This window comes from Asterias amurensis, chromosome 7, assembly GCF_032118995.1.
Source record: "Asterias amurensis chromosome 7, ASM3211899v1".
In the NCBI taxonomy this organism is placed as follows: Eukaryota; Metazoa; Echinodermata; class Asteroidea; order Forcipulatida; family Asteriidae; genus Asterias; species Asterias amurensis.
This window is the reverse complement of record NC_092654.1, coordinates 19,453,651-19,479,751: the sequence shown is the minus strand read 5'-3', so window position 1 is coordinate 19,479,751 and position 26,101 is coordinate 19,453,651. Positions and strand designations below refer to the sequence as shown.

At 36.8% G+C, this 26,101-nt stretch overlaps 1 protein-coding gene across 6 annotated transcripts in view; it reads right to left on the bottom strand.

Moving 5' to 3' along the window:
* LOC139939417 (neuron navigator 2-like) overlaps positions 1–26,101 on the bottom strand; it is a 257,010-nt gene that overhangs the window by 121,710 nt on the left and 109,199 nt on the right. For all 6 annotated transcript variants that reach the window (XM_071935283.1, XM_071935284.1, XM_071935285.1 and 3 more), the window contains 3 exons: positions 8,068–8,140; positions 2,676–2,983; positions 2,088–2,304 (listed from right to left, as the gene is read on the bottom strand). In XM_071935283.1, coding sequence (XP_071791384.1) covers positions 2,088–2,304; positions 2,676–2,983; positions 8,068–8,140 — 598 coding nt within the window. The remainder of the gene's footprint in view (positions 1–2,087; positions 2,305–2,675; positions 2,984–8,067; positions 8,141–26,101) is intronic.

The following is a 26,101-nucleotide window of genomic DNA, read 5'->3' as shown; positions in this document are numbered from 1 at the left end:
TAAAATGCATATGGTTGGAAAGATGTTTTAAAAGTACCTCGTCGACTAACACGTCGGCCATTTATGGGGGTCAAAATTTTGACCCCCATAAATGGCCGACCATGTTAGTTCGCACAGTAGAAGGAAAACCACGCAATTTCGAGGCAAACTTGTGTGGATCATTGTATTCTACTTTTACAACATCTTTCTACCCATATGCATTTTATAAAAAACGGTTACAAACGCTTTTCAAAGACCAACTCGACCGATCCAAGGCAACGTGTTCCTTTAAGAGCAAGGCTGGCACACCTAGCTTATAAACCAAACGTCTATACGCATTGAATATAGAGTTCTTAATCCAGCAACCAATTATCCAATGAAAGAGAACTATTTGCATTTCAGCACCTCCATGGAAACTATTTATGTATCTGTAATTTAGCTGGTTAGAGTCTAATCTAACCCACGATGCCTGCCTTCCTACACTCGGAGGCATCTTGACCAAAACAAGAGAGGTGGGCAATAATGCTTGACAACGAGAACGTTCTGATAATTATTGACAAAGTGAAGACTGCACGTACAATGCTGTAAGAAATTCTAACATTGGAGAGGTTTCCAATGTTAACTTGTCGGAAATTAAGCTGTTTGGTAAAGAGTGAACGTAAGGTCTGTGAAAAAAATAGTGGGACTAAAAATGATTGCTTTCACTGTATTAAAAAAAATATGTTTTTGAGTCAAAAGTTAAATGTTTAACTCTTTGCTAAAAATCTATGGCCTTTCAAGCCAAAACAAGTGAAACCACAACAATCTTTACACCTTGTAAGTTCTTTGCAAATCTGTGTGAACACTTATTTTTTTAATCTCTCCAATGTTGTGCATAATGTTTATTAATAACTTTTCCCTTGTGGTTTATATTGATATATAATAACTTTTGTGTTATAATTTGTCAAAATTGTTAGCCACCAATGTGGTGTAGTACTTTATCCGAAAAAGAGAGGGGGATGTTGGAAAAATATGCCTTTTTATGAAAGACATTTACCAAATTAACCAAATTATCATTCACTCTGTTTTGAGTAAAAAGATTGTGTTTGTTTTTGCCTTTTCTTTCGGAAGAGGGGGAGGGAGATCCCAACTAATTATAACTAATTGTAAACTAATTGTAAACTAATTATAAATGCAACTTTTCCTTGGATCAGCTGAATTCCTTGTTTTATATTCTCATTTCAAACTTGAAAAAACACTGTACAAAACCATTGGAATTTTGTAACTTCCTCTTTTATGGTGAAGTTTCAGTTGCCCGCCTGACTACAACAGTATTGCCTCTCCTCAAAGTGCCAGGTGGAAAGTCTGACTGCAAACCTTAAGGACTCTCCAACAAGCTTTATGAAATATGGGCTTCGCTTGACCTACTCTCTTGTAAGTGACTTAAGAAACCTGGAGATAGCAACCATGACTAGCATCAATCTTGAGATGACGTTGATGCATGGCTGTCCGCCTCTACCAGTGCTGGTTTCTTATTGAAATGAATGCGATGTCAATTTTGATGATTTGACCAGACGTCTTGAATTGTGAACAGAGAAGACAAAGTGAGCCTTCATATTAAAGGAAGTTTCCAGTCAGTTTTAAGATGATATAGAAGATGGCACAACAATGTTTCTTGGAATTCACATACTTAGTGACTGTTCTGCTCTACGGAGACCACCAGTGCTGGTTTAATATTGAAATGAATGCGATGTCAATTTTGATGATTTATGCAGACACCATGAATTGTGAACAGAGAAGACAAAGTGAGCCTTCATAAGGAAGTTTCCATTCAGTTTTAGAATGATTAAGAAGATGGCACAACAATGATTCTTGGAATTCACAATCTTAGAGACTCCTCTAAGCGAGGTTTGCGGTAACACCATCTGGAAATCTCTTTTTGAGTAGTTATACGTTCTTAGTTATACTTCCACCAGGCAAAGTTTCAAATCCTATTTAGTTACTCCCTTGTTCTATAGAATCAAAGGACTCGTACCCATCATATAAATTTTCAGCAAAATGGATTCCTTCCCAAAACCAAAGTTGCACCGTCCTTTTTTTCTAAAAGTGTGAAGAAAAGAAATGCCTACTTGATGAAGCAAGAGACGTCGTTGATGCCCCTGCCTTGCGTTGCTGTGCACCTAGTTGGGTACTCGGACCACCTGGTTTCCCCTGCGCTTTGGCTCCCGTCTGGTAGGGCGAGGGTACAGCACTGTAGGGTGACTTGCTTGCTGGGGCTCTGACCTGGGATGATGACCTGGGTGTGGTCTGCGGTTTGGGTGTCGCTAGACGTTGCCCTGCTGAAGACTGTTACACATATAAAAAGAACCCAGAAGAAATTATTTAAGTAATCATCAAACTTCCCTTTTAATTGGCATAATGGTATTTGAAAGGAATTAGTGCATTCCCCTTTACTTGTGAACCCCGGATCATACTTCATGCAAGTGCGAAACAAATTTTGACGTCACAAATTCGCAAAATTTTCTGCAAAACATTTGCTGCGAAAACAGCCTTGTGACGTAAAAATTCATATCACGTTCGCATTTGCAAGAAGTATGAAACATTTTTAAGGAAGTTTTGAACTGGTTACTGGTGTCGAAAACTATCATAAGTAAAAAAGTTTTGTACAGCATTTTCCTGGAATTTACAAACTGAACTGTGTGTTCTCCTGACAATACCTGTGATTGCAAGTTGCCCGATTGCTTATGTGATAACGACGCCGTTTGCCGTTTCTGTCCCGCCTGAGTTGTTGGCGCAGCGAGTTGCCTCTGGGGCTGCTGCCGTTGAGTTGCTTGTTGTGATTGCGATGAAGATTGCACTTTGTGTTGAGTTGATGCCGTCGTCGGTTTGTGTGTTGTTGAAGTTGGCTGCTTGCCTGCTGCTGCAGTTTGCTTCTGCTGCTGCTGCTGTTGCTGCAGTTGCTGCTTGAATCTTGACAGCGAGAAGAAAAGGCCGAGAACAGCTTTCAAGTTGCCCTCTCGGATATCTGGGGGACAAAAGAAGAAACAAATTACAGGCTTAAAATTTAATAAAATTCAATCATGGCAGCTTCAAGGATGACTTAAAATATCCAGATTCAAAGTTTCACTCATGTCAGAAAAGTTGAACACTGAACAAACGTAAATGGTTTCACAAACCAAGAAAAAAGCACAATGAATGCTAAATAATCGCAAGGGAAAAGTACCAAAAGCATAGAATTTCACTTCCAACAATAACTTCCACGACTAAAATTCACAAGTATCAGTTTGTAGGTTGATTCTTCCTGGATCAAAAACGCTGGTGGAATATTTGACCTCCAACTGGTCTTATCATTTTCAGGCACCAGTTGTCAACCCCCAGGGGATTTCCGTCATTGGTTCTCTATTTATTTTTTGGGAGGGGGAACCTTGCCAAAAAAGTATTTTCCAAGCTGTGCTTATTAAAAGGGAAAGTTGATGATTACTTTATTCTTTCCTAAAACTATCAAGTTAATTCATAGTTTCCTTATGGATTTGGGTATGTTCTGGTGGACTATTACTTTTTTATGTTTGTTTAATAACTGAACGGCAGCATCTTTATAGGATGTTGCTTTACAAAAAGTCCATCAAGTATTATGACAGATGAAGTTTATTTCTGCAATGTTGAAAGGTTAACACTAATTATAACTTAGGTCAAAATGTAGGTGAAAGGGGGTTAAAGGTGGCAACAATCAAAGCAATTTGAGAAGTTTGGAAAATTTGACAGTATTTTGAATTTCCTGTGGAAGCAGGATTTTGTACCATTATTATTCAAATTAATATTTTCTTCCTTTCTGTAGGTCATCAAAACTGCAACAAAAACAAATTTATTTTTATTTAAGTAAACATGAGAAGATTTACCTCATTTTGCTTTTGGGCAAGTGTGCTTTGATACTCAACAGAATTGAAACACATTTATGAGATCGAAAATCAAATTTTGAACATATTTTTTAATTTTTTTTTTTATGAAAGCTATTACACAGTGAAGTAATACCCTTAAATTGAAAAACACAATATCATTGGACTTGTCAGCTTGTTGAGTTTACTGGCCTAGGATTAAAATTACTGGCCCCTCTCCTGCGGTCCAGTGTTAATTTCCAGCGCTGGTGGTGTGGAAGTGATTTTGAAAGTAGAAAAAAAGCCCCGAAAGAAATACGTGCAGTCTTATTCATCTTCACAATGTCTTGAAGACATTAGAATGACTGTATGGGTAACTTTCACCCATAAAGACCAAAGGGTCTTCCTTAATGACTTCCTCATGATGATAGACACCAAATATTGATCTTTAAGACGCTAACTCGACTTCCAACTGAATCAACACTATGTTCAGCTCATCATCGGTGAGCTCACATGGTTCTCTTAAATGGTACCTCCATCAAGGATGGTTTATTTTCAGCAGCGATGACGGAGAAACCCAAATTACAAAAGGTTACAAATGACATCACAGCAGTTGTGTCGGCCACAAGGTTTTTTCCCCCTCTTCTTTTAATGCTTGCCTGGAGAAGTTTTTTTTTGTTCAAAGAAACTTTGCCGCCAGTTTGTTTTATTCTTTCTCTCTCTCTTAAGCAGCTGTGAAAGAGATTGATTTTAAACTGTTAAGATGCAGCACGTCTGCAAGATCAGGGTTCAATCAAGCCTAGGTTTTTATATTAGCTTTTCTAATATGAAGTGTTTGTGGGGTATAAGTTCAAGGCAAAGGTGCTATTGATGAAGCTTACTATAGGCTGGAACAACCTAGCCCCCCATAAAAATTTGGCAATTTTAATATTGTAAAAAACCTCTTAAGCACGAATATTTGCAGAACACAGAAAAACATTAGTGACTCCAAGCTAAATTCTATTTGTTGTGTCTGGTTTCATGCTAATATTTACATGGACCCATTTAAAAAACAAAAACAAATTTGCCATGTCCTACTTTTGTAAATATCCACCGGACTTGAATCTATGTCAATTATGTGCAGACAGAGATCAAGCCCAGACCACAGTGATTGAATTTTAAGCCTAAATTTTTTATGTAAAGACTTCATTTCCTTTTTAATTTCCCTTGCAAAATGGGGAAGTAATACCTCTTTAATACGACTGTTTAATAGTTACGATGAAATTGATGTAAATTGCAGAGTTTGAGCTTGTTCATTTTTGTTGTTGATGATTTGGAATTGCAGCGTTTGCCACACGTTACTGATATCCCTGTGTAGCCAAGCCTAACTGATCACTCCTGAGGGCCGATTACTAACATGATGCGGTCTCCTAAACCCCAACGAGATGAGCTGAACAGATGCTGCTGGAGACTCCGAAGCAACTCAAGCTAGGAAATGGTTTTGTTGATAAACACTGGGTTGATTTAGTTTCTTTTGGATGAAAATGCAGACCATACAATAAATTTATGAAATAGGCACCAGGAACATCACTGAGGAAATTAGTGTTTTTGTAAACAAACACAATTTTCAACTTATAATATATATTTTTCAGTGCTATCTGGCAGGGAACGCTTTCGTCCAGCAATTTTGCATAGCAAAGTATTTAGCCTGGAAATTTTTGTGCTCACTGAATGCTAACATTTAGTAGCAAATGATGATTTTTTTTGAGTAGCAACTGACACATTTTGTGTAGCATTTTGCTCACAGGAAATCGTTCACTGTATGTTGTATATATTTTTCCCTTGGAAAGGGAGGCACCAAGCCCTTTGTTCAATGACCATAGAGCAAGAACCAGATGAAATTACTAAAAGATGAAAAGCTTTATTTCCCATTAAGCCGGGTTCATACTTCCTGCAAATGCGCATACGATACAAATTTTAACGTGTTGTGTTCAACTCTTGCAAAACATTTGCAGCGAAAACAGGGCTGTGACGTTTAAATTCACTTTGCATTCACATTTGTAGGAAGTATGAACTGGGCTTCTATCTACAGGCTCGATAATGTTAACCCCTTGTTCCTTCGAACTCATAATTGCATATTTTAAATTACACAAACTTCCCTTGTTGTGCCATGTCTGTGATCTAGTTACCCTCGTATATGAATGTTTTACCGATTTTTCCCTTGGCTACCCCAGTATACTGGAGAGTCATCTAAGGTTGTTTGTTGTCTCGGGACTGCCTGGCATTAATAACACGGTGCACTGAAAGACATCGCTTGGCCAACTGTTGTAGATTGCGTCTCTCGTCATGCGCATCGATGCACAACAAGAACCACAGCGACCCAGATGGAACATTAGAATGTCATGGGTGTGGGCCAGCTTGCTTTTGCGTTTTTTTTTTCTGTTTCACATTGTAACATTTAATATGGACCAGGAAAAATTAATAACATTGGATATTGACTGAGAACAATGGTAAAATTGTGACAATGAAAAGACCTCCTATGAACCTAATATATTGGGTTGCCTACATCTGTCTTTAATCAATCAGTTTCTATAGAACACCAGCCTAATCTCATCTGAAAAGATGAGAAATTGTCTCGGAAAAAGAATTTTCTTCTTTCATAAAGGATGACAAATTTAGGAAGGATCAATCGTGCCGTCTGACGTCTGATTTCTATATACTTCCCTTTCAAATTGCTTAGCCTTAAAACAAAAATATATATAATTTTATGGCCTATATAAAATACATTTCGGGGTCAATCCATTGTACATTTCTTTGGGGAAAAAAAATGGAAAAACATTGCTGAAAAATGGCTATGGAGCCTCAATGCAGGAAGAACCCTTTGTCCAAAAAACATGATATTTGGTCCTTGGAAAATGTAGATACGTCTTATTGAGTACAAGGGCTGACCTACTTCATTGTATGGTGTAGGCTTTAACATAGTTTCAGGCTATTCTGATTTTACCAAGGGCAGAAGAATCAGAAATCAGACTAAAGTAGGAAGAATACGATGCGAAATGAGGATTCCTGATGAAATGGAACTAAAACTAGTCTATATAATGTTCACACTTATCTTATCTCATCGAAAGCTTGATATTTTTATAAGAAACATGAGAATGTGACAGAAAAAAATAAATATTGCGAAGAAAAAATATTCCTTTTTAGAAAAGTGTTTTTAGAGAGAAAAATCCCAAGTGAATTAAGAGACAATGGAACAGAAAGCCTTGATACAGTAGGGAGAACAAAGAGAAGAACAAAGGGTATAGAACAAAGGATTATGAACATTGGCGCCTGCGGGTTAAAAGACATGACAACAGTCTAGCATTGTCCCGATTGTTATTGATTCTATTGTATTTGAAAGGACTTTGAATTGTGTTTTATACTTCTAACCAATATTGTTTATGCAGGCCTAACGAATATGCTGCATCAGGGGGATGGGTCATAGAGGGGGAGGGGACAGAGGCTTGGCATAACCTGACATTATCATCTGGGAGAGGGGGGGGGGGGTGACATAATTTTGGGGATGGGCTATATAGAGTATCAAGCCATTCCTTTGTGTATACTTTTGATTTCATATTTATTAAGATAGGGGACAAGGGTTCTGAAACAGCGCTACCCCCACCTCTCTGGTACTGGCCAGAGGGGTGTCTGTGCATTTTGGACTCAAGCTTCCAATTTAGGCCCTTTTTCTAAACCACTGTCTCGGCTTAGTGTTTGGCTCAGGCTCTCTCAGTCACTTTGATAACATGAACAGTTTTAATTAATTAAAAGTGTTAGTGGGTACTTACACAGAGCACGTATGCCTCACTCATGTGACCCTCAAGGCATCACAACATTTAGTATTTTTCCTGAAAGGTATTGCGGAACTACGGTTTTTGAAGCATGTGTCCCTTTCCTTTTACATGGCACTATGTAATGGTTTACAAGTTGCTGTGGTGCTTTGAAACTTTCAGCCATTTCGAATTAGAAAGCGCTTTTTCCAGATCCTGACCTTGGCCCAATTTCATAGAGCTGCTTAAGCACAAAAAAATAGTCGAGCTCAACAAAATTATGCTCACCAGAATAAGGTCACCAACCAATCTACAATGTCACATGTGACTGGTATCCTGCTCATTTCTGCTTGAAGCAAACAATTTTTAAGCAATATTTCCTGCTTAATTAGCTCTATGAAACTGGGCCCAGGGGAAAAGAACCACTCTTGACCCTATTAATCTATTACCTTTCGCAAGAAGACCCTCTGTGTTTACACCCTTAGCCGCCAGACACTGAAGACATTTGTCGATGTTTTCAATCTGGACAAAGAAGAGAAAATCAGACGAAGAATATAATAAACAACGATTCATAATGTAACAAAATTGCAAATAAGATATGTTTTAATGAAATTAGAGTTACCACAAGGGTTACCTAAGCAGGAACCATTGATAAGTCTCTTGTACATTTGGTTTCTAATACAATATAAGCAGAGCTGCCAACATTTGCATCTTGCAATCAAGAAGACTTTGTACAACAATCATGGAGATGTTTAGAACTACATTCAACACCAAGGGGACAAAGTTTATACAATCTGGGAGACAGATACATTTTTTCATCAGATTATGGGAAGATTATTTTCAGGGAACTTTCTGCAGAATCAGGGAGAGTTGGCAGTCCTGTTGGAATTTTGATGACAACTGAAGAACACTGTGTCATAAACCCTGATCAAGAAGCACCGTCTCCTCATTGGGCGACTTGGGTTTCAACGGGGTAGACATTATAACCCAGTTGGGATAATTTTTGGGTTAAAACTGTTCACCTCCTTTCATGTTTATGCATAGATACCTATATGTTGGATTTGTCTAATCTGTTCCCTTGGGGCGTACTGAGAATAGCACAACAAACCTATAATCAAACCCCAGGAAGGACCGTTTTTCTCGGCTGATACATGACCACGTTGATCTGGCTTTGAGTTAAGATGACTCAGACTCGGAGAGACTTAATAAACCATTAACGTCTCAAGATTTATTATGACTGCCGTATGTCATTTCATGAACTGTGCATTTAAATTAGGGTGGAGGATCATGAAAGAAGGGCACTGGCCCACATACAGGGACTTTTGACGGGAAATTAATGTCTTTCTTTTGGCTCGCTTTTTCCATTTTCCAGAACAAAAAGTAATCAAACAGACAAAATTAGATGTAGAAGTTTATGAAATGTGCATTTCAATTAGGGTGGAGGATCATTAAAGAAGGGCACTGGCTCACATACAGGGACATTTGACAGGAAATGAATGTCTTTCTCTCGCCTTACTTTTCCAACTTCAGAAAACAAAAAGGAATCGAACAGAAAAATTAGATTTAAATTTGGTTATAAACTAGACGAGAGGAGGCAATGAAGAAATGAAGAAGAGGTTCATGAAATGTGCATTTTAATTAGGAAAGAGGACCATATAAGAAGGGCACTGGTCCACATACAGGGACATTGGAAGGGAAACTAAGTCTTTCTCTTTTCCAATTTCTTACACAAAAAGAATCAAAACAGAAAAAGTTGTAGAGGTACATCAATCCTGACTCGGGAATGTCAGTGGTAGAAAATTCAGTGACATGAGTGTCTCTGAATATGTCCTTTGAGGGAATACTAAGTTCAAGGGAAGAAGGGAACAACGCATGACCTGGTTACAACATCCAAATCTGATAAGTGACTTTGACGGAATAGGGTGAGGATAAGGAGGCATTCTTACTCAAACTGAACACGCATTTAATAAGAGGTTTCTTAAAGTAAACTCCACAGCCTTGGATTTGACTTGAATCATCTAAGATTCAGTCTCTGTAGACCTCTTTGCATTGACGCCATCGCTAAGGTCAAACAATGGAAAGTGACGTATGCATTACGTGCTTTTAAAAAGATTTAAAAAGATTTAAAAGTAAAATAATAAAAAAACAGTTATAGATCTTCATTGACCAAAGTGTGGTCGCTGTTTTGGGCTTTGGACATCATGCAAGAGTGTTGTTTATATGACAAATAGTATTTCTGCTTAGAGTGGTCTCTTTATACAGACAACAATGCAGCTTAGAAAATGGCAGCAAACTTTCCTAAACTTACTGGCATTTCCTCTTCAGAAAAAGGGACCAATTCCGTTGCTCTGCTTACTGCAAAATTTGTGTAAGCAAGGAATTACTAGTACGTGGAGTATGCTTGGCACAAGAATTCCTGCTTCGGTTAGCAGCGATTCTTTGCTTACGATAAGCAGAGCCATGAAATTGGACCAGTTGTGTCTTCCACAAAAGCTGTGGAAGATTTATACCAACATGATTGGTGCCAAACTGACTGATTGCAAAGATTACGCACATTCCACATCAGAGCCTGAAAGATGTAATTTTAATGCAAAATCTGATTGAGGTCCCCAGGTTGGGGAAAACCAAAGTCAATTTCCTTCTTGCAAAGCATAATTCTAAGTATTGTTCCAACATGAATTTGTTCCTGATAAGGAAACTGTAGTTACCCTAGATGCAATAAATCTCTCATCGGGAGTCTTGGACGTGACAATCAGACATGCTATACCAAAAAGCCAGACCAGACAAAATTATGATAAATGAAATTTCTTCGCTAGACCGTGCGGGCTCCCATTGTCAGGAACGAAAAATCATAAATTATGACAAAGAGCTTGACTGGGCAACACAATGGGACTCTTCGGCAGAATCTTTTTTAATGTCTAGTTGTCAGGGTTACTAATTAAATTGTCTTATTCTTTCCATTTCAATTTCCAGCGCGGATGCCCTCTGAAACACAAGACAGATGTACAGATAGAATAATATTACATATCCATTTGGAAATATCAAAATAATTATAACTGGCGGGAAGGGAAGTTTCTCATTTGATTGTCTCGGAAATGCAGGGTTTTTTTTAATAATGGAATACAATATAGAGTTACATTAATTTTTGTGTTCGTAAGAAAGGAGAAGAGATGGGATTTTGATTTGTAAGAAGGAGAAGAGATGGGATTTTATTTTAAGTAAAAAAAATCTAGAGAAATTTCGGAGCTAGGAGACGATGTCATGATATGGACTCTGTGTAATGTAAGGCAAGTGGGCTTTAGAAAAGTGCAAAGCCACAACCACAGGTACACTTTTTTGTCCTTGTCTGTTTTATGAACAGCAGTTTGAAAACCACTGATGTAGCAGCTATCTCACACAATCGCTGCTTGAGTTTGTCGAATACAAGATCTACAAAGAGTTACTCATTATTTATGTTGTTCATTTGGTGTCTTTGTTACAAAAAGTGAAGCTAAAGATTGTGGCTAGGGTGCACAAAAACAATATGCGGGGTTACTCATTATTTATGTTGTTCATTTGGTGTCTTTGTTACAAAAAGTGAAGCTTAAGATTGTGGCTGGGGTGCACAAAAACAATATGTCCCCATCCTCTTCCAACCAGACAGAACATTTTGCCAACATCTACCTTGCTGTACCTATCTATCACAGACAATTTACAGTTTGCTGGCATAGCACTGCCTCTAAAAGCGAATCAAATAATTTAGTGAAGTAGTCACACTCAATGGGAATTATTGAACGGAACTACAGCTACAGCTATTCATCATATAAATGCCAATTGAACACAACGAGGTGCTGTGATGATGCAAGGCACAGTGGTTTGTGGAGGAGAAAGGGACCATTGCTGATGACAAATACATATAGTCTCTGCATTCAGGGGAAAACCTGCGAGTGCATTTTGAGGAAGCAAAGCTGTCTCTCTTTGAGCTTTTATTTGCTATCATATCTGTCTGGTAATGAAACAAGGGGTCCTCTAACTGAGGAAGAAAGGGACCATTGCTGATGACAAATACATATAGTCTCTGCATTCAGGGAAAAACCTGAAAGTGCATTTTGAGGAAGCAAAGCTGTCTCTCTTTGAGCTTTTATTTGCTATCGTATCTTTCTGGTAATGAAACAAGGGGTCCTCTAAACTGAGGAAGAAAGGGATCATTGCTGATGACAAATACATAAATATCTGCATTCAGGGGAAAATAAAATGCGTTTTGAGAAAGCAAAGATGTCTCTTTTTGAGTTGTTTGTCTTTATGTAGGCCTATTATTATTATTGTTTATTATGTATTTCTAGTAATTCAAAACAAGGGATCCTCAAAAGTGACTATAGCAATTTGACCCCTAGGCCTGAAAATTTTATGTTTTTATCAAAATGATTTATATTTTCTTGAACTGCCAATAAATTTATGCAGTTCTTAGTTAAATTTAAGGGCTCAAACAAATAGTTTGAGTATTTTAGTCAAATGTTGCAGATGTTGTATTTAAAATTTCATCTGATTGTACAAGTCTCTCTAGTTGACAAATCTTGTTACCTAAATTTATTTGAGATTTTTTAGTGTTATGGTCTTTAACTGTCAAAAGGCCGATTTTTCACAAGTTTCGACTGGCGCAATCAGCCTCCATGTTCTGCCCTCAGTTGTGTCTTCATACCCTTTTATCTATTGGTTATTTTACTTGCTTTCTATATATACTCTATTTCGAATTCCGTGAGAGTATAATGAATGGAAGAATGAACAAATAAACAAAGGGATAAACTGATACAAATTTATAAGGAACTATATTGAAATAATACGCGGGGGAACTCAGCCACATCAAATACACAAAACAATCAGGTTTCACAATTTCATCATAGATGATATTAATTTCTTTAGTACAACTCTTTATGAAATATTCTTTATAAAAATATCATTAGAAAAAAAGATAACAGATACTAGCCTACTCATCTCAGTTTCCAAAATAAAAACAACTAACATTCGTTAATATTAATTTCTTGAGTAAAAATAGTAATGAAAATATTCATAGAATCTCATTTTATAAAGATAACAGATACTAGCTGAAGGATATCAGTTCCCAAAACAAAAACAACCAACGCTGCATATTAATTATCAATCAGCATTTCCTAGAAATCTTTGATGAGTTGGGAGTCATCGGCAGTCTCCATCTGATGCCTTCGTCATGAGAGAGAACCCAAAGCGCTGCTTGATGTACACACACACTACATATCAATGGCTGACTCATAATGAGTGTAAATTGTCAAACTGTGACCTCAGCGTGTATAAAATATACATAGTCGATGAGCAATGAATGTGTAATGCGTTGGCAATGCGTGAAGTGTTTATCATCACATCAACATTTTCTCGAGTGGGGGATGATGCAGATGCAATGCTGTGCATTTCTTACTACATTATGGTTAAAATATTCATAGTTTGGTTCTGTCCGTTTTACATAATTTATCGTTTTACCACTTTCAAGTGTGGATAATTCATTGTGGAGTGATGTGTGTCATTTCTTATGTTGGATCAGCATTTTATGATAGAAAATGAAATCGATTGTAATTTAATTGACCTGTTATGATTCGAGAATGGTCAACAATGGATGGTCAACAATGGAGTGACTTTGTTGTATTTCCAAGAAAGCAAAATACCACACAAAGGGTTTTTATAGCGTGAAGTGGACTTGAAATCTGTGCAAATTGGTCTGCAAATAAATAACAAACTTGACATATTTATATGCTGTGTATGTGGTTCTGCATAAAGATTACAATGGTTTTTCCCCCATTAAGTTATGGCTTTACTGTAAATTTGAATTGTCATTCACATTTGAATAATACTTTTGTTATTTTTTGTCTAATTGTTATTTTTATTGGTGTATTTTTAAATTTTGTTTTAAATAATTCTTATTCAGTTCTAATGCTTTTATAAACACAAAGATTCCTGGGTGATATTTACAGCATCGATTTCATCTTACATAATAGCATTGTAGATTTTAGGTCACATGGCATTTTAGTGAAAACAATTACATCAATGGCGTCTTCATCACAAATTGTGCATTTCTTGTATAAATTTTTGTGTTATTCACAGTGCTTTTTCGTCCCATCCTTGTACTGCATGCTAGACCACACCACATTTTATACACAGCATTACGAAAAAAGCTTGTAGTGGAAGCTAGAATACAATCTGTACAGTTTGTTTATTGTTTAGTTCTATCCTCTAAACAAAACTTCTTTCATGATAAAACAAAACATATTTTCCTTGGAGAAACATATTTTCCTTGGAGAAATTTGTTGAACATAGAATAATTTTCCGTTTAATGGAACATTCCATCTTTCAACTCATGAAAATATTCTCACCATTGCACTCAAAAACATTTATTACTAGTATAATATAACCCTGTAGTCCACTTCACACCAAAGGATAGTCAAAACATAGTAACCAAGGAAATACCACAAAGTGCAAACAACGAAAGACTGCCCGAAAGGGGCACCTTCAAGAAGTCAAATATGTGTAGTCTTACTACGAGTGTAAAGTTGAATATAATTGGATTATTTGGTTATATAGGATGCTACATGGATGGAGGCCGATCATTCCCTTTAAAGGTATTTTTACAGGACCCCACCATGGATATAGAAGTCTTGAAGAAAATTTGAGCTGCTCATCTGACTTGGGGGAATTCTTGTCCTTCTGACACACACAGAGAATACGTAATTCCATCGGCCAGGTGCTCCTTGCAGCACTAGGCATCGGGGCTTGATGTGAATAATCTAATGTGACTCCCGGCTAACAGAGCAGAGTTGAAGAAACAGAGAGAATTTTTTGCAAAGATGCATCTTAAGATGCTCTGAGATGGTCTTCCATTGTAAGAAGATACTCGGGAAACTGAAAGCTGAGCAGGACACCATTTCTTTGGCGATGGAGGGCAGGGGGGAGGTAGGGGAAGTATACTTAGGAAGAATGCGAAGCCTTTATACTGTAATCCTAACATTAGCTGCCGGCGAAACAAAACAGCGGTGGAATAAAGACTTATGTTTTTCATTTTGAAATAACAAGGCGGGGATGGGGAATTTATCACCTCCTCCTTGATGAATTTAAATACATAAATACAAGCTGACAAAAAATTTCACTAGAAAACTTAATGCTAATCTCGTAAGTAGGTAACGGTAAAACAGGGTTGAATAAAAGTACAGGGGGTTTTAGGCAGTGGGGTTAATCATGGAGGAATCCCATGGGTTGATGGAGTGGGGTGGACTGCCAATTTTGTTCCTTTGGGTAATGCAACTGAAGCCAATGATTCACAGAAGAAGCCACTAAATTTGTAAAAAAAATATCTGCCACTGGCTAAGGATGCAGTACATCAGAGAGGAAAATTTTTAATAGGGCAACAAAGGAATTGTGGCAAGGGAACAAAGATGAAAAACTTAATACTGTAATCCTGAAGTATCGATGTAGACTACTTTTTCTTTGTAATGAGGTGGTAGATGGAAGAAGCAAAGACACTGTTTTTTATAAAGTAGCCTCCGGCTAAAGGAGACACATTGAAAAGGGCAAAAAATAGAGTACTTTAAGGATGTGTGGATGATGAGGAGGAGGAAGAAGTGTGGGACTGAAGGAGCAGACTGAAGTGATGATGTCTTGGAGAGGAGAAGAGATTTGACGAGTGGGGTGCCTCTATGGGGAGGGATTACAGACGATGAATCTAATCTTGTCTTGAGAGAGATGGGATGATGAAGAAAGGGTACAAGATTCCCTACGATTTTTTTGTTGTTTTTAAACAAGAAGAGGGAAATTGAAGGGCGAGTCGGTGTATCCCGACTCTTGAGGAAAGGTTTACTTTGAAAGATAGGAGAGGCAATAGACAGTGACTTTTGACCATTATGAGATGGATACGATATCGATGATGGTAATCAAAGTAAAGTAAGGATGGACAAGATGAGGGGGAAACAATATCCGCTCTTGAGTCGACTTGGGTTAATTTTGTTTGTGCGTAAAATGTTTATAAGGGCTAACAAACAAACTGGGGAACAGAACTAGATCACTGTCGGTGCCAATTGCTGTCTTGACTGCTTAAAGGTTTTGGTACCTTTTGTGGAACTTTTTTCGGACCACGGCATCAATCTCTACTCACACTGTGAATGTAATATAATTTACCTGTAGAAGTTTCAGCTTCATAAGTTGTCAAGTTTTTGAGGGACAAAAGTGAAAATCACAGAGCAATGTTTATTCAGGAGAGTCGCGTGAAATTGTTTTATTCCTTTCTCAAAAAGTAAAGCACATCAGCAAGTGATATTTTACGAGAAGCTTTGTCTTTACACTGTGTAAGTTTAAAGACATTGGACACTATTGGTAATTGTCAAAGACTAGCCCTCACAGTTGGTGTATCTCAACATATGCATAAAATAACTAACCTGTGAAAATTTGAGCGCAATCGGTCATCGAAGTTGCGAGTGCGAGATAATAATGAAAGGAAAAAACACCCTTTTCACACGAAGTTGTGTGCGTTTACATAGTTGATTTCAAGACCTCATGTTTTAAATCTGAGGTCTCAAAATCAAATTCGTGGAAAATTACTGGCACTTCAGAGGGAGCTGTTTCTCACAATGTTTTATACCATCAACCTCTCCCCACTACTCGTCACCAAGAAAGGTTTTATGCCAATAATTATTTTGAGTAATTACCAATAGTGTTCACTGCCTTTAATGTATATCTGTGGACGTTTGCGTTTTGTGTCATACAAAAAGTCCCTCAACCCTTGAAGCTCCTTTGTGAGTAGGTATGTTTATACAAGGAGAATCTTTTTGGTTAACAGTGGATAAATATTGGCTGGCTTTTTCAAAAAGACTCGATCAAGTTCTGTGAGCAGAAGAGTGAGGTTAACACTTTCAATCTGAAACAGCATGTAACACGAGAAAGATAAAACGATCAGACAAAAAATTGGTTCTCTTTGAATGCCAGATCAACTGACAACATGCATCATCTGACAGCCATCACTTTATGACTACTCTTGGGTAGATTTAAGTGTCTTGTATATACATCTTTACGACACTCCAGCGACTAGCTCATTGGAAGCGCAGCTTCATAGTATTAACAAGATGCATGTGGAAGGGTTTGTCGGGAAAGGGGGCCTGTGATGTGGTAATGTAAAGGCTATCCTCCAGGGAGTATGTGGTCATTTTGAATCTATAGTAACCTTGACAGTTAAATAGTTCAAGCCTTGTTGGTTGTCTGGTTGAACATATCATACATTTGAGATGGTTTGATAACTGAAGTGGTGACACAATACTATGGTTACAACATGATCACAATTGACACTTAAGAAGCTTATTATGAAGCTGAACATACAAATGTACATTATCTGGAATGATGATCAGCTAGCAATACTCGCCAAAACATAGAGTGTTTTGAACATTTGTGATTAATATATACAGCAGGCCTGGAATTTGATCTTTGAGAGGCAAGGCAAGTTTTATTTTGCAAAGGGCACTTCCATTTGGCAATCTTAAAGTATAGAAAATGTTTGAAGGGGCTGCAAAGTCAAGACCACAGAAGCAAGACCTATAGGCCATGTTATGCCAGACCTGCAACAGGCAAAGGGCAGGTTTAAGTTACCTCAATTTCATGGCATACACTAATAAAGTCCTTGCATTGCATATGGTTGAAAGACACTAAATACAATCTCAGTTCTAAACACAAAGTCAAAATGCAAACACTTCACAAGGCTACATCTTTTTAGACCTAGTGATGATGATGATAAAGATGTACAATACACGGTAAAAAAAATTAGCCCAACAGCTGTCAGAATCACCCTCAGGAAACTAAGAGACAAACGGCTGTCATTTCATCATAACGATTGAATCAATTCAACAGGGTATTTGGAGAACCGAGTAGTAGGGTGGAAGCAAAAATAGCCACAAGCCCAGACGAGTTTTTCAAGTTCTTTCGACCTTACCAATTGAGCCTGGAGGAAGATGCCGTGACGGCTCTAAAAAAAAAAAACATGGGAAACATTTGATGACATTCACAGGCGAGGAGCAAGAAAAGTTTCCTAAAGGTATCAATACATTTTACTGGCATTTGGCACATCACAAGACAGCTCCTAGTAAACACTTAAAAGGCGGTTTATATAAACGAGAGCAGTCACGTTGGCTTTAGAAGGGGGTGGGGTGGAGGCTAGCTTCGAAGGAGAAGTACTCGACAACTTCACTTAAAGGGCAAAACAATTATGAAGATTCAGCGATCAAAAAGTTGTCAAGAAGCTCTGATATGAATAGCAAGTGCACTCGACGGTCATAATCAAAAAGTTCAAGTTTGAATCAAGCAAGAATTCTTTGGACAGAAGTTTGTTCTTGGGGGGGATGTCGATGGGAAATTACGCTCAACTTGAAGCCAATTAAAACTGAAGTAAATAGAAGTTGTGGAATGGGAAGCGATGGGGGTCTAGTGACATTACCCTGGGGGCTTGACTGTGATGATCACTAACTGGATTTACAAAAGGGCAACATAACTGAACTATCATCTTGGACATGACATTTGGTACACCTGGAAAATGATCACTAATCACTGCATCTCACACGCTTCAATCCCATCTAAGTAAATAATGACCCTGCGCTTAGCCAAACAGTTAGGAGGTAGCCCCAATAATTTTTTCCATGAACTTTAGGTGTTATTATAATCTGAATAAGTAATACAACAAGTTAACGAGTTAACCTTAAAAAGTTGTGTCCCTGAATTTTAGGTAGTGTTGTAATCCTGGCTCTATGCTTCAATTAAGAATACAACAAAACTATTCCATATCCCATAGCAATAGTTAATCAATGCAATATGATATACAAAGATATGTGCTTGCCTACTCCTCTGAAATTTCATTCAACCTTCAAGTTAGAGATGGGTAAAAACCAAAATGAATATAACCTTCAAACTGTCGCAAGATTAACTGAAAATAAAACAACCAAGAGCAGGACCTCTTATGAAGACACTAAAACAACAACATAGTTGCAGACATGGAGCTAAGTGCTTTGGTTGAATCATAACCTATATCCATGGCTAAGAAAACACATTAAAGAATCAGCTAAAATACCTATCAGATTAACATGAGTTATAAGTGTGTATCAAGGTTGTCCTGCTGTGTGGAAGGTTGGTAACATGCAACATTTTTAATGAGAGGCCAGGCATACCTAATCAAGGTCTTTCATTACTCACAATCTTGGCTTAATTTTGTGGTCAACAGAAAATACTGCTTAGCGAATTTCTGCTTAGCAGAAATAAGAAGGGTACCAGTCACAGATGGTTAGTGACATGGTAGTTTGGCTGTTTACCTTGTTATGGTGCTAAGCTACTTTTTGTGCTTGAGCAGCTTTATAACTGGGCCCAGGTGTTGCAAGGCAGAATGTTTTGGATTTTGTTTTAAGCATACAATATGACACTTCAGTGTAATGTGTAAAGCTTGTTTATAGGGGAAAACTGCAATCAAAATTTGACAAACATTAATTCAAAATGTTTTAATAATTTTGATTAAAAAGTGAAAAGTTTGATAATAGAAGAAAACTTAATTTAAAAAAGTAAATTAGATAAGAATGGGAAGATTTATTTTAGGAGAATTATTTTTGATAATTTTTTAAGCTGCATCTGTCATTATCTTCATTTATGAAGATCGTCTTCTCTTCCCAATTCCTACTCGTGTCGCATTTTAGTCATTTTAATAATAATAATAATAATAATAACTTAATAATAATGGCCGGGCGATGATTCCTTAATTGACAAAATTGACAAATCTATCCATAAAAAAACTTCACTTTCAATTTAGCAATTAAGTATCTTCTCCATAACAAGCCTTTATCCAACATTCTGTTATTTTGCTACATGACTCAAAAAGCAAAAGGCCTTGTCAGATTTGATTACAAAAAACGCAATTTCACCCTTCTTGGGTGATTTAAGAAGTACATGAGTTCAAGTAATGGCCTTGAGCGTAATGTCTTTAAAGGATTAAAGCAAGTTTTGCAACAAATTCTTTTTTTGTCACTAGTCAGTATAAGACTTAGGAATAATTCAAGGATCAAAATGAGGAACTTACTAAGAACATAGTTTTGAAGCATTGTCATAAACTATTTCATGGATTGGGAGCAAGGATTTGTGTATAGATCATTTCAATCTTAAAACTTACTCTTTTGATGTGCAGAATTGCTACAAGAACGGTAAGAAAATATAAATGTTCACAAATTTACACATTTAACCTACATGTACACCCTAATCTTTTGTTTTTGCTAGAAGTACTTCAGTCTTTAAGAAATGACTGAAACAATTTTGAGCTCACAAGTCTAAAATCTGATGTTTGAAAACAGTATACACATTCAATGTTTTTTTTGTCCTATTTTGTTTTCTTTTTTTCCCCTCTACTTTCTTGTGAATTCAATGACCGATTGAGTTCAAACCTTCACAGATTTGTTTATTTAATGTGAACGTCACACGAAGATCAGAAGATCATACTGTCCTAATGTATTTATCCCAATGGTGTACATTACCTCGCCTTTAAAACCTTCAATTTTGAATATCTCTGTTAAAGTAATGATATTACATGTAATATCTGAGGATGCATTACGTCTCCATCAGAGAGACAAGCTGAACATACAGTAACCTTGACAGTGGGGGAGCATACATAAGCAGGATCTCTTTCCTTAAGGTGTCACAGGGCGACAGCAAAAAAATACATGATTGATGTGTGATGGGAGGTTAAAATTTGCCATTCATATCAGGCATGTCCCGTTGAGGCCAGGAGAGAGAGGACCATGGTGTCAGAAGGTGAAATTGTAATTATCCAATGCTTCGGCAAACCATCTGAGGGTTATTTTGTACGGATGGATGTACGTTTTATTTCGATAGAAAGTGTTGCCAACTCGAGCTCACTTTATTTAATTTATCCTCTCAGCAATTAATATCAGAGATATAGAGAGAAGAGCTATCCCTTCCCCCTGCACAAAACAGCTGCGTTGAATTTCCAATAATTGATGAAAATAATATGATTACAACTTTGTTGGTTTGTCTGACTCTTGTTAGTAGTAGCATCCATCCAAGGGCATCAGTTTTATTTTGAATTTATTTTTAAATTTATTCATGAGGAAAATATAATCATGTTTCAAACTATGATTTCATCTACAAAAAATGCCTGCCCTTCAATGTAGTTTTGTTCATGAACTATTTCTAGGCCTTTTTAGTTTGGTTAGCGTTCTGTTTTGGTGGGGGTTTTTTTTCATGGAATATCCACCACAAACCCTGCTTTTTTATCTTGTCTATCCACTCTAGTATTTTCCTTAAGATATTATACTTTGGGCAAGTAGTGGACATAAAAGTTACATTAAATTAAATGTCTTCTTGTGTGTATAATATGAATGAAACTCTGAAATCATATCCCTGTATCAATCTCAATGAAGCAAATTTATACAAGAAAGTTCCCTGGTGGTCCACTTTTTTAATGCAAATTAATTGTTTTTTGACTCAATACTATGCAGTGTTCTTCCCATTTAATCCTCTATGCTCCAACATAAACAGCCAACAGTTTTTATAGTGAAGGGTTTTTTGATCTAGGATGGCCAGTTGACCTGTCAGGGTTGCCCATCAGGGAGAAACAAACCATCCCGCTGTACTTTGTCTCTTAATAAAAGTAATTTGATTCTGAACGATGTATTCTTGATCTGGAATAAGGTCTCCATGAATGGAGGGAGGAATGGTCTGAGTAACGGCACGAGATGACACGCTCAATTCTCTCTGATTGGACGGGACGTAAAACGGCACAAGATGATTGAGTTATACCTTCAGCAAACACAAATCACCGAAGGTTTGACAGCCTTCTAGTGCGCGAATGGATGAATGAGAATTCTACGATGCTAGTTCATAATAAACGAACTCTCCATTCTACTATGTTTACATTACAAGTCGAACAAAAATATATAAACAAAACGGCGTTGTTCGGACTAAATTACTCTGAAGAAATAAAAGCAAGTGAGAAACATTTATCGAATCAATCATTGTTTGTATGTCGCTACTATGCACAATCCAAGTTCCATAAACATAATTCCTTAACAAAATTATTAAGAAGAGTGTAATTCAAGAATGTGTGACCGCTTTTCTGTATAGAAATGTGCATACAGGATTTCAATGCTCAATGTTTATGCCAAGTTCATGTTTAAGAAAGTCTCAGTGATGAATAAAATACAATGTTCTGAAGCCCCAAAAAAGAAAGAATTTTAAAAAAGGGCACGTATTTCGGTACCAGACAAAATGTTTACATTAAAAAGAAGTGCGGATCAAGTACACCAGTCTATTGTGCCTTGTCCATCTTGAATTTCAAGGCTTAATATGAAGGGAAATTACTGGATCCATCAATACCGTCACACTGTCATATTTTGTACGTGATATATTGCAGGATGAGTCAGCTGCTTACATCAATACACTGCCATAGAAACTCTCTGCGTTTGGTGAATAGTGCATTGCTGAAGAGCCTTCACAATATGAAATCCTCTTTGATTGTAAAAAATTGAAGACGTATCAAAGCAGAGGTTCTAACAATTGTGCAAAAGAACAGACAATGATGACATCATAACATCAAAACACTGCTATAGAAACTCTCTGCGTTTGCAGTGCAGTGGAGTGCTGAGGAGCCTGCACAATATGATATCTGACTGAAATCCTCTCTGATTGTGAACAAATGTAGATGTAGATGTTTCAAAGCAGAGGTTCTAACAATTGTTCAATGGAACACACAATATTAATTTTGGCTTTTTACCCATACACTGATGTGTGTTAGCACTGCATGGTACTTTCCCGAGTCCTGTGAAAAAAATATCACAGGCATATTACTCGGGTGGGATTCAAACCCACGACCCTTACAATTCTAGAGCAGTGTCTTACCAACTAGACAACCAAGATTGCCCGGTAGCTAGAGGCAGTTTGAATTCTATAGGAACACATAATGATGAAACCCTTGCAATTACATGAACTGACAGTCAAATCAAAGTCAAACTTTACTTTGGTTAATTTCAGACAAAACAAATTGCCATGATCATAATGAAAAAATTACTGCAGTATCAATCATCCAGAGACAAATTTCCATCCAATCCTTTCATTAAAAATAAAAGTGATGTTTTAATCAATCAAACTCTAATATCGCATATGGTTTGACCTACAAGATGGCGACTTTCATAGCAGCAAAGGGGTTATTCAATATATGGTCTATACAGGGAAATCTTCCACTAAATGTCCTCCTTTGACAGCATGGTACCGCATCTTGTCAAGATCTTAAAGTCCCATCCTCCTCCTTCACAAGTAATCACATGTATTCTGCTGCAACTCAAAGCATCTTCACTGAATGGAAAATCCTTGATGTTTTTAAAGAGAGCCTCTTTGAGCTGTCAACGCTGTACTATCAATGAAAGCCAAGGGCTTTTGTCAGAACTTATAGCTCGCGCTAACCGTCATGAAATCAATTCTTGTTTTAATGAATCAAAAACTTTTAACAGCTTGCTTTGAATGAATGGGTAAATAATCTTAAAATTGTCAAAGAGCACTTAAGATTTAAGTGCTTTTATGTCCGAGTAGACGTGTGAAATGACAAACGCTTTGCTCTTTGTAATATTTTTAAATGTTAAATTGTGGTAATTCAGCCATTGTGCTGTGAGGTTGCAGTTTTTTTTATAAACCATATTTTTTATCTATCAATCTTTGTTTTCATAGGGAACACATAATTTAATAGATGGTTTTACCCTATATACACCGATGTATCTTAGCACTGTATACTCCAGAGTTCTGTGGACAAAATCACGGGCATTTCACTTTTTGAAGAAGAAAAAAAATCTGAAATAACTTAATCTTGCAGTTCTAATTTTTAATTGGGATAAAAAATAAAATAAAAAACAAGCAAGCATACCTTTAAAAATGTGTACAATTGTCATAGTTTCTTTTTAAAGATTTAAGAATCCTAAAATAATGTTGATGTCTAGAAACTTGTCCAATATTTTTCAACATGGCCACTCCTTTTCCATCAACGAATCACATAGCCAAATAATTTGTAAATAAGTTTGCAGTTGTGCAATTTAATCATGATGGAAAAATGTGGAATGTTGAACCTTTCACAAAAACTTTTTTCCTGCCTTGACACCGCCCTAAACATTTTTGAAACTTTTTTCCCAGGGTTTTGGAACAACAAATTTGGGGATTAGCTGCCAATGAAGCAGAAATGTTAAACCCTAAAGTAAAGTCTGAATCCCAACAAGTGCATAATAACACTGAAGTCTGTGACAGAAGGCAGGGTCACTGTACTATTCCATATCAGTATCCGGGATGAAACGTCAAACCAAAATATTAAGTGCAAAACGCTTGACGATGTTTATGACAGTTCTCTTTACAACCCTTCTTTACTACCCATAACTCCCACTCCTTATTATATGACTTCAAATAATTCTCACTGTCTAAAGGGCTTGAATTGTACACCAGACCACAGGCCCAAGGCCAGTAGTTTTAGTGTTGGGCCAGTAAACAAATCATTGGACAAGTCCGGCGCTCTTGCATTTTTTTTTTTATTTTTTTTTTTTTTTTTTTTTTTTTTTTTTTTTATTATAAGAATACCTATAAACTCTATGTAAAATCATAATCAAATGTTGACTTTGAATCTAATCTGACAGAAACATTTCACTTCTATAGCAAATGAAGTATTAATACTCATGAAGACAAATGAGATCAATCTTCTCTTTACAAGTCTTGAACCAGTGCTTGTCCAAATAAAAACAGTTCACTTATGTTAAGCTGTGTCATTACATTTTTTTATTTATTTTTATATTTTGATTTTGGTCTTGTAAAAATAATTCTGGGCCAATAAATTTGTTGAGTAACGAGCCCTGTAGTCTTGTGGATTTATCCCTGACTTTGAGTCCTGTATCTTCTGTCAACAAGGGTCATGTGGTCACATACCACAGGTGTATGAAGTAAATACTACAAAGTACAAACACTATTAAGCAATAGGCCAACAAGATTAGCTTTTCAAACTCACCCACATGTGACGTCAAGCAAGTATATTCACCTCAAAAAAATATTTCAAAACTCACTGATGGATTACAAATTGTCCAAAAATATATAAAGAACCAATATTCTGGGTCAAGGGTGCAGTTTTTGAAATTGTGCTTGGGTAAAAAATGCGCAGGTGGACAGGGAAATATGGTTTTTATTTTTCCACGCGTTCAAGTGGGCATGAAGCTGTTGTACAACTGTCGAGTATTGACTTTTGTTATTGTTCAATGTTTACGGAACAGTCTCACCCACAGGTGTGGGTTGTATTTATTTTTAAGGGGAATATTTAACTGTTCATGTCACACACTATAAGTTATCTAGAATTGCATCAAGAAAAATTAATGTCCATTTGAATAATTCATGATGGAAAAGATCTATCCTACTGAGAGGGTATCTGGTTTCCTATCTTGCATATTCAAATAGTGTTCATAATTTAGTCATCTATGGGGGCCCGACTAATCTTTCTCCATGCCTCAATCTTGCTTACCACTAAAAATAAAATTACTGCACCCAGGGGCCAACTTCATATAGCACTGCTTAGTGGTAAGCACATTTTCATGCTAACTAAAGCAAAAGCATATTTCACAAGTTAGAAAGAAAATTAGGTGGCCAGCTAGCGCTCACCATGAATTTGAATCATTACATGTCATTCATTTTCAAACAGTAAGCACCGGAAGGTTAAAAACCTTTTTGTGGGCTTACGGTTAGCGGCACTATGAAATGGAAACCCAGCAGTAATATGAAATATGAAATTGGTCCCGATGCTGAAACTGTAAGTTATGTTTTAGTAAAGATGTCCCACCCAAAAGGCAAAGTTCACTCGAATTTGTCATAACTTGCAGATTGTCAATCGATTTGAAAACCACATACGAAAGTACTTTTTTAGGATTTGTATGCCAAGGTTGCTTTTCAATGAACCTTACCATTTATTGACTCGGATCATTTTAATTGGATAATCTAGTAAATACCATCCGTGTACTTTCACTTTAACTGGAGAATTTACAAACGTATCAATGACTCACGCTCCACTGAACTTGAACATGTTTGGGTTTTTTTTAATTTGGTGTTTTAGTTGTACTTTCTTTACAAATGGAACAAAAACATGTTTATATTTGGAAAACAAAATCATGCTTGGATGACCGAACCAAATGAGTTTGACATGTGTTCTTCGAAATTTATACTGTTGCTGGGCATGGTCACAAAAACAAAAATTCGCACAGAAATATTGGACAAAACAGAAAGGTTGTTGGGTGTGATATGAAACTTTCTGTTAAACCCCAAAAAGGTGGATGGTTAATTGTTTTAACATTCTCCCTCTGGCAATGTAATCATTGTAATTTCTTAATTTTGGATAGAATGAAGATAATGTGAAGGGAACAGAAAGTGTAAATAACAAAATTTGTTCTCAAA